General features: G+C 33.4%; 1 protein-coding gene across 6 annotated transcripts in view; it reads right to left on the bottom strand.

Moving 5' to 3' along the window:
- Positions 1-224: 224 nt before the first annotated feature.
- The window catches only part of C1GALT1 (core 1 synthase, glycoprotein-N-acetylgalactosamine 3-beta-galactosyltransferase 1), a 49,915-nt gene continuing 39,702 nt past the window's right edge, over positions 225-10,437 (bottom strand). For all 6 annotated transcript variants that reach the window (XM_055589808.1, XM_055589810.1, XM_055589811.1 and 3 more), the window contains one exon: positions 225-5,238. In XM_055589808.1, the coding sequence (XP_055445783.1) occupies positions 5,020-5,238 (219 nt within the window). In that variant the 3' untranslated portion in view covers positions 225-5,019. The remainder of the gene's footprint in view (positions 5,239-10,437) is intronic.

The raw sequence follows: 10,437 nt of genomic DNA, 5'->3' as shown, positions 1-10,437 counted from the left end.
GTTTCTGTTTTTTTTAATGTAGATTATTCAAAATCAGAAGTGGAATGTTTTGTTGCTTTAAAGAAAAATAACATGTTGCAGTAAAAATTATTTAAGCCTATTTAAATTGAATAACTTTGATGGGAAAACTGCTTAATATTTTTGGTAAAATAACCCCAAAACTACCCGTTAAAGACAATGTTTCTCCCACAACTTTTACATCAGTTAAAAATAATCAGATAAAGCAGCTTTAAAATGGTAATTTATTTTATGCAGTTTTTTAAATCCATTGTTTAAAAATGTTCAAAAGGCACTTTAAAAAACATTTAAAAATACATTTTTTCTGACTTATTGGTGATCACTTAAAATAAGCAAGTCACCAGACATTTTAAAATCATTCATGATACTATTACGTTACATAATTTTTAAATTCCAAAACACAAACATTCTCTGGGCAATATAACACACTGCTTAGCAGTAAGATTAGTTCCCCTCTAATAATATACTTTATATGGATCGCTGCAGGGCCCTGTAAAGTTATTTAAACTTTGCTGATATAAACTAAAAACTAGAGAGGTAAAGGAGTTGAAACAGAGCCCTATTCAACTGTGAAACTAGTTTTAGAGTTGGTTTCTCTAAATAGAATTTATAAAATTTCTCATTCATATCTGAACTAAAATTTCTATTTCAACTCCAATATATAAACATAAGCCATCTTTTTAATTAACAGAGGTTATATTTAGTCCAACATAAACCACAGGTTGTCTCCCAGATTTCTTAAGTACGCTTCTGTGAAGCCTACTATAAATAAGCAGTGAAATGAGGCAAATGAGGGGTTTTTTTTGTTTTTTTTTTTGAGAAAAAGGGAAGTTGGGGAGTGGAAGAATCCAAATAATTTAAAATAATTTTACTTCATTTAATTGAATATCTAAAATTAGTTTAAAATTGTAGACTTTTAAGTAGGTCAAGTATCCTGAGAGCCAGCAGGCATTGTTCTTAGACAAACTTTTACTTCCAATCTCATAGGGAAACAATATCAATAGGTATAAAATTATGTAAGTGATATATACAAACTCTAATCACTAAGAATAGCTGAATTAATCTTGTGAGGGCAGCATTAGGAGTAATTAGAAAGCGGAAGTTAGTTATCAAGGAAATAAAGATGGGCAATAAATACAAAGAAGTAGAAATTGTCAATATTCTAAAGAAGTAAAATATTCTAAAGAAATGAAAATTTAAATGAATAAAAGGGTGGATTTCATCTAATCTATCAAATGAGGGATTTTTCAAGCCTCAGTCTGGTAATAATACAGTATAACAGGCTCAAGGAAGTGAAAAATTAATACTTAAAACAATTATGAAAATAACCAATTAGCAAATTTAATGCTCAAATTCAATTACCATACTTTTAAAAATATTAAAAACTGGTCAGTCATTTATTTCCAAATCTTCTTACATGTAACAGGAACTCCTCTGAAGTTCAAGGCATTTGAAAACAACTGAACTCTGGGAAAAAATCTGCTTTGTATCATCTACAAACTTCCCACTTGCAATACAAGTATACTGTTATTGGAGAACAAAAGACAGTGAAGCCTGTTTTAGGACCATACTAAAGTCATTTACCCAGATGACAAAAACCTTCATTTAAAAGAGAGTCATTATCCTCATCAAATCTGGTTTTATGTGCTCTATTAAATACTTGGAGAGTTTTTTGCTTTACTACGTCCTATAGGACAGTCAACTGATCCTTGAAAGTGATGAATTTTGATAGAATTAGCAGAAAAACATTCTGCATTTTATATAATAGTACTTTACTATCTCTATTGAAAATTTTTTTTTACCACCAATTGTGGACATTTTTGATGACATTCATTTAGGTATGCTTTTAATGAATTAATGTGTACTTAACTAGCAATTACTGAACATTTTCTGCCCTAATATGAAACTACTAAACTTCATATTTTACTGTGGGCCCTGATATTAGTCACCCTGAAGCAGCTAAAGGATTTTGTCAAACAAATGATTCACTGACCTTTTATATTATCTTTAGTCTCTTACTAAATATATTTATATTATCTTTAGTCTTTTACTAATATAGTGTGATTCTATATTAGATCCATAGTACAGAACTACATTATACTATGCTGTATCTAAATTTTGAAAGATAACCACACTTAAGGGGAAGTAATCCTCAGTGTGTTATAAGGATGATTTGCATATGATCACCAGGTTTAGTGGGGAATTGGAGGGCTTATTTAAACATAATTCTTTGCTTCCACCACTCGAGTTTCAGAATTCAGCAGGTCCGGGGTGAGCTCCAGGACGCATTACTGACAAGTTCCCGGGTGATGCTGCCACTGCGGGTTGGGACCACTTTGAGAACTGGTGCCCAAGGGAATCTGGGAGAAGGCATACTTCTGGGTCCCAAGAAAGAATCAAAATTTCTGGAATTGGGGTCTTGAAACCTCCAGTTTAACAAGTTCCCAGGCAAAAGTATATGAACCACAATTTAAGAATCATTATGACAATTTGGCTGGTTAATTTGACAACTACTGGCCAATGTATCAGATGTCACATGTCATTAAGTAAAAATGGAAGTAATGTTACATGATTAACCTCAAGGCTGACATGGTGCAAAGAACACACAGGCTCTGAATATAAACCTTAGCTCTGTTACTTACTAACTTTCTGACAGTGGAAAAATGACTGTAGTTCTCTGAGCCTCAGTTTTCTCATCTATAATATGGGAGTAACCCCCAATTTGTGAGGATTAACACAGAGTATCTAAGCACATTACCTGGTGTATAGTAGGCATCAAATAAAAACTAGCTATTACTTATTATAAGAAATGTATGAAATATTTCCTTTGATATCCGATTTCATTAAAGCAGATTTCTCACTCATGTAAAATAAATACACTCCAAGGTAAAGAATAATAAAAAAAACTTTACACTTAGCACTCCACACTCTGGGACAAACAGTGTTCTTAAAACCCATACACATAGTCACTCATTTAATCCTCATAAAAGTCCTGTGAGGTAGGTAGTATTCCTGTCCTGTCCCTAGTCTACAGATGAGGAAATTGAGGCACAGAGTTAAGATTAAGTTAATTGCTCAAGGCTACAAAACCAGTGACGGAACAAGAATTTAAACCCAGGTGGTCCCACTCCAGACCTCAGGATTCATCACAATGCTGATTTCATATGAGTCAATTTTAAGGTTTTTGGATGTTTATGGTAAACAATTTATAATTCTAGTACAGAAAAGTAGCATATATGGACTGCAAGTAAATTCATATTCATACCAAGGTAAAGAGTTGCTCAAAGAATAGAACGCCTTGAAAGTTTGGCAGCTGATATCACCAAGAAAATAACAAAACACAATTTAATAGGTAAAAACTAGGGTAAGTTTTCACTATGTTGACAGAGTAATGCCATCATTAGCCACTAGGATGAACATTCTCTCAAATACACAACACAAAGAGGTCTTGGTTTTGACATATTTTGGCACAATAAATATAAACCATGTAGCTAAGCAGCAGAATCAATGGCATGACAGCCACATAAAATTAGCATTATGATAAAACATAAGAGAAATGTAAATTATTTGTAACATTTAAGATAATCATATAGAAGGTGTATTCTGTTATGATACACTCAGATGATAGTTGCTAAAAACAACTAAAATTTAACATTTTCTTTCCTTCCAGAAATTCTTTAAATAGAGGGTTAGATGAAATAGAGGGTTAAAATTAGAATGAAACATTTATGTGTTTTTGATGACAGTCTTGAACGGGTATTCTGGTCTATTCCAACTGTCCAATGACAAAAACAATCATCCTCAAAGAAGTCAGCATCAAAATTCAGTGTTACTCATAAATTAAGCATTTGGTCTTTTAATATTTGACACATTTCAGTTTGTTTAAGCATTCTGCATTTTTTAATGTTTTTAATTAACTCTGGTCAAAATCTTACAAATTACTTAGCCAGTGTAACTAACAGCCACCTCAGAACCGAAAAATGAATCTCAAATCTCTGCTTTAAACAAGTTATGCAAGGCACAAACAAGTTCTCATCTCTCAACAGAATGAGAAAGAAAGGAACTATAATTATGTATTTGGACAAAGTTTTAAATAATCAATTAAAAACGTTACTTATTGATTCCTGAGAATAGCACTATTATAAGAAATGCATCTCCAAACAGCATTAAATTTACTATTCATTAGTTACCCATAATTAACAACGGGTAAAACTAGGAATAAAATATTTTAAAATGCATGTTTATAGAATGCTATTAATGCTTTCAGTAAATAAATATTAATAGTTGAAATGGCATTTGAGAATGGTTAAGCATGTTTAGAAAAGAGGCAATGGGGACTCCGCAGAAGATTAACTATTAGAATGAAGTATATAATACAGTCAAGGCCCATGATAATTTCAAAATGTGGTTTTATTAATGCACTTAAAGACAAGTGCCATTCTTATTCTACCTTCTTCTGGAAGAAATACTACCAATTATAAATAGTCACAGCAAATTTTCATTAGACAAAAACTGTACGTGTGTGTGTCAGGGGGTGGTTGGTTCATTTATATCATACTGCGAATATAAACTCATGTTCTGAGTCTACAGACAACACTGAGCAACAGTATTTCCTTCTAAATTTTCTTTAAGGCAGATCTGTTTAGCATCGTGTGTGAGTTACTAACATGGTGCAGTGTAGTTTTAGCAAATTTAACTTTTAATTGCCCAGTGAAAGTAATACATGTGGTCAGGAATAGGCAACAAATCTCTCTTCTAGTCCCTCTGCCTGGCCACCATTTTAAAAACACAAGTTTTTTTTATACATATATATATTACTGTATCAAAACACATTTTAACAGACTTCACAGCGCACTTAAAGCTTCAGTTTACAGTCATTCATACGAAAGGTTTCTAACATGGAACGTTCACTTGGAAAGAATTCCTCACTGGGGTTCCAGTGTTCTCGATCAGAAGTGGAGAGGTTCTTCTTCAGTGCAACACTAGGCATTTTACCTCTGTTCATTTATGTTTTTCTTTCAAGGGCTCCTGATTTACTTTTGTATCTTCATTTTTGTATATCTGACTTACTTCCTTTAGCATCTTCTCAGGTAAGGCAGGTTGATATCTGTATAAATAACCATACGGACGAAGATGATAAACGAGGTATTCTAACTCATACATAGTTGTAGGATCAACATAGTGAAAAGAAACTGCAAGATCGGAACAGCAACCAGGACCCTAAAAAAGTAGCAGAAACAGGCATTATTAATAAATGGCATATTATTACGTACAATATTAACATACGGATAAAAAAGGAAACACTAGTTTTAACAGAATCAAAGCATTAAAGCTGGCAAACTAAAGCAGAGCCACATGCTTTATTAGACCCATGAAAGAAACCAAGCGTTTTCAGAGTTCCCAACAATGTAAAATCAAACATGAAATTGCTGAAGTATATCTAACTGAAATAAAATTCTCTCATACCCTATAGATTAGCGCCCCTCCAAAAACACCAAACCTAGAAAACCATGAGACTTCTTCAAATGAAAGAGTCAGCTATACAAAGGACAAAGTTCTGTTTCTCCAAGTTTTGCTTTCTCTTCATAATTTTCTCATTATAAATTTTTGCTTGGCTCAGCCTGAGAAAGACACCTTTAGAACATTGACTACAAAGCCTTGCCCATAATGTATCTGCAAGCTAAAACTTCATCGATACATTAACCCAAACAATCTGGTATTTTTTTAAAAGAGGAAGTGCTAAGTCATACCTAGGTTTGAGCCTGTATTTTGCCTACTAGTGTATAATCTGGGGCAAGTTACTTAATCTCTATAAGCTTCAATTTCGCCACGTGCAAAAGAAGATGGTTACTTAGAGGAGACAATGTGTATAAAATGGCTGGTACCATGCTTTACCTGTGGTAAATACTCAATAAATGTCAGCTTACACTGTCAGAATAATCACATTCAGGTGGCCCTCAGTTAAACTTTTGTTCAGTTATATAATTCTCATAGATTTCTGAGCTGGCATGAGAGCAGTTAAGTCAAAGAAGACAGAAACAAAATAACAACAAAAATACAAAAGCAGGAAAGAATAAAAAAGGAATAAAAGAGAATTTAAAAAACTGGTCCCAGAATTAAGTAGTCAGAAACAAGGTCATTCTAGGGTCAAAACTGGCATCTGGAGACTGTTTCACTCAGATAACTCCAAGAAAACTTAAGACTATCTACCGTCTTTGCAATGACCCACGGAGAAAAATAGTCAGGCAAGTTCCCAGAGAAGATTCATAGTGATCCACTAAATCAAACATTTAATAATTCATGTTTGGAAGTATGCAGCTTACAATGCAGTAAAAATCATAAAGAAATTGTCCATTGTATTTTCTCTGGCCTTTTCTCTAAACTCCTTTGAAACAAACACTGAATAGATGGGTTTCTTGGACCAACATGTAGACACTGAAAAATTATCTGGTGTCTACTTTTTACATTTTTAGGGAATTTAAAAGTAGAAATAAATATGAAAAGTAAACAGATAAGTCAACTTGTGATTATCAAACCAGTTCTATTCAGTAGATATATGTAACCAAAAAATGCAGCAGTCATACTTAAAAAGTAGATAGAAATAGGTGAAATTAATTTGTTTTAACTGAATAAATCTGTATTATTTTAATATTTAGATAGGTGATCAATATTTTCTAAATTATTGATGAAATCATTCTTTTTATTTGTGCTAAGTCCTTGAAATCAAGTATGACTTCTATTACTGGGCACATCTAAATTTCAGAAGTCATACTGCAAATGCTCAATAGTCATATGTGGTTAGTGGCTACTATAGTGGCCAGTGCATAGTAAACTTGGAGAAGGCAATGGCACCCCACTCCAGCACTCTTGCCTGGAAAATCCCATGGACGGAGGAGCCTGGACAGTCCATGGGGTCACTGAGGGCCAGACACGACTGACTGACTTCACTTTCACTTTTCACTTTCCTGCATTGGAGAAGGAAATGGCAACCCACTCCAGTGTTCTTGCCTGGAGAATCCCAGGGATGGGGGAGCCTGGTGGGCTGCCGTCTATGGGGTCGCACAGAGTCGGACATGACTGAAATGACTTAGTAGCAGCATAGTAAATTAAAGAGTAGAACAAAAGCGGTTAGTATTAAATTCCTGGATTCTCTCTGGAAGCAATTTTATATAACTCTGAAATATTATAATAATATCTTGCTTAGATTTACTGTAGTAATTATGTTATACTCCATTGTGCTGTTTTTTTTTTTACTGGATGGCCAGGATAACTGCTTAATGATAACGGTTTTTTATTTATTATTTATTTAGTTAATATTTATAAGCAATAAAAGGCAATATAATAAAATAGTTATAATCCTTAGAAACAAAGTACCTAGTTCTTTGCATATGATCATGGATACCCCCAAAACTCAACAGAGTTGAGTGAAAAATCACCAGAAATAAAAAAAAATCCAGGAACAGAGCCAGATTTTAAAGATGTTCCAGTGTTCTTGCCTGGAGAATCCCAGGGACGGGGGAGCCTGGTGGGCTGCCGTCTATGGGGTCACACAGAGTCGGACACGACTGAAGCGACTTAGCAGCAGCAGCAGCAGGGGAAAAAAAAGAGCTTTCATATATATACACATATACACACTAGTTTAAAAGTATTAAGCAAAGAAACCAATTACAAGAGTAACAAAAATTCTAAAAACCTAAGGAGATATTTAAGAAGTAAAGATTTACTTGAATAGAACTATAAAAATTTACTAAGGGACCTAAAAGGAAATTTAAAAAATAATGGGGAAAGATATCCATTGTTCCTAAAGTAATTAGTTTATGCACAAGTATAAAACTTGAGAGTTGCCAAAACAATTTAAAAGAAAAAGAGAGGGAGCAATAAAGGAGAAAAGACACAGTCTTAGATGAATAATTTGAAGACTTTGTAAAGCTACAAGGTTCAAAACAATATGGTACTGAGCCAAAACCAAATAGAACAATGGAACAGAACTGAAACCTCAGATATCGACCCCACTGTAAGTAATGCTATAGTGAATGATAATAATGGAGGTATTTTTAAATCAGCAGTGAACAAAGGACTATTAATAAATGGCACTGGAATAATTAGTTAACAATCTGGAAAAATCAGGAGTTCTGTACATCAACCATATACACTAAGTTTCAAATGGATTAGAGGTAATATAAATAAAACTGAAGAATTAATATGCTAAAACCACATTTGATCATTTCTGACCTATAAAAAAGGCAATTTCACACATAGAGGAATGTTTTTTAATATCTGAAAATCCACTATATTTTAAATCTGCTGTATTAAGACTGACTTCAAAATTTTCTTGTGAAAAAAAATCTACTGCTAGGAAACAGACTGGAGTCCTAGGGAAAAGATTTCATTCCTAGGAACAGATTCACTTCTAAGTGAGAAGGTAGTGTGAAAGGGAACAGCATGAAAAGTTCTGAACAACTAATATAAGAACATAACTTTTTGATTAACTACAGTATTTCACACCCTAACCTGCTAGATAAAATCTTCTTTTTAGGAGCTTCTTTTTTTTTTTTTTTTTTTTTAAATTAGAGTATAACTGCTTTATAATGTTGAATTACAGACAAATCTTTCCCACACTGTATTTTTAGTGACTACTAAGGAAAGAAAGCAAGTATGTATGAGATTCAGGACAGCTTTGCAAACAGCAACTCCCTTAGAGAGAAGACAATTTATTAAATGATGAATAATAACAGAAGTGTGGTTTCACTTTGGGTTTATATAGAACCTCCTGAGAGAGAAGAGGCAAAATTAGGCTGGGTCAATTTTGGAACTTACAAGTCTGTTTTACAGATTTTAAAATAACTTATAAATTTTTAGAGAATAAACGTAAATTTTCCCATCCATTTAAAAAGCTAGTACAATTTAAATAAGATATGTGCCTGGATGGGAGAAGGGTTTGGGTGAGAATGGATATATATATACATGTATGGATGAGTCCCTTTGCTGTTCACCTGAAATGATCACAACATTGTTAATCAGCTATATCCCAATGCAAAACAAAAAGTTCAAAAGAAAAAAAAAAAAAAAACAAAAACATGATACAACTAAAAATAAATAAAATATGTGCTCTGTAAATATTTGTTAATATAAACTATATTATTAGGTGTACCTTATTTGCAGGTGGGAACTGTTGGCAGTACTTTTAAAGGCCAAGTGGGATATCTTACTGGTTAAAAATAATAACAATTATTATGCTCCTTTGCTATTACTGTTATGTGTATCCAACATCAAAAACTCTTAGTGAAATCTTACATGCATTTAGGTGTTTTCATTATTATGTACTTGTAATGTTCTTGAGTGTAGGTATATTTTTGTATGGTAGGGGTACAGAATTGAGATGGGAAGAGGTCAAGTAATCCTGGATAGCTTAAAAAAACTTTGCACTGAAAAAGCATCCCAAGTAGTACCTCACTAAAACCAAACCAAAACAGACTATCAAGAGTCAGACTTGGGAATACATGTGTTTTACAGTTTAGGAAATTCTTGCATCTATAATAGCAGTAAGATGCTAGCATATGGATTCAAAGAACCTCATTACATAAAACTGAACTTTAAAATGTTTGTTTATTCAAGTGGAATTTATCCCAACAAAAATATATTTACTCTAATACACTCTACACTCCTTTGGGGAGCACATATAAGATTAATCAGACTGCAGTGGCCATGATAGAAATAATAAGATCTTTAAAAATCAGAGAGGGATTGCAAATACTGCCAAGGCTACTCATCAGGATAGTCAAGTTACGTGACTCTCTTGAGTCTGTTTTGTCACTTGTTAAATGTAGGTTTACCGTTAAGGATTAGCTATCACTTCTGTGTAAGTACCAGGAACACACTGGTGGTTGAGAGCTGAAAAAGTAGTAATTTGCTTTAAAATTTCTTTTTAAAGCTGAAAACTTAAAAGCTCAGGTCAGATGTTTCAGGTCAAGGTTAGAAACTTCAGTGCTACTGACATTTTGGGCTGGATAATTCTCTGTTGTGAGGGGCTGTCCTGTGCACTGTAGAATATTCAGCATCTAGTAAGTTTACAATCTTGTGGATTTCTACCCTTTAGATGCCAGTAGCAACCACTAAGTAAACAACCAAAATGGTCTCTAGATTTTCCCAAATGTCCTCTGGGAGGCAAAAAAGAGCCCCTGGTTGAGAACCACTGTTTTAGATGGTGATTTGAAAACAATGGCTTATAAAGAAGAGAACAGTACCATAAAGTGTATTATTGGACCTCAGGGCCAGAGAAAAGGTAAACAGTGCCAGTAACTTGCCTCAAGACATTAATCAATAACAGAACTGAGTCTAAAAGCTAGACTCTGTGATTCCTGGTCTCCAGTCAATCATTGATGTAATGCTCATATAGTGAAAAAATGGCAACAGCTTACT

The sequence above is a fragment of the Bubalus kerabau genome, chromosome 8 (genome assembly GCF_029407905.1).
Source record: "Bubalus kerabau isolate K-KA32 ecotype Philippines breed swamp buffalo chromosome 8, PCC_UOA_SB_1v2, whole genome shotgun sequence".
Classification (NCBI taxonomy): Eukaryota; Metazoa; Chordata; class Mammalia; order Artiodactyla; family Bovidae; genus Bubalus; species Bubalus kerabau.
The sequence above is the reverse complement of the archived record's forward strand: the minus strand, read 5'-3'. Positions and strand labels throughout refer to the sequence as shown.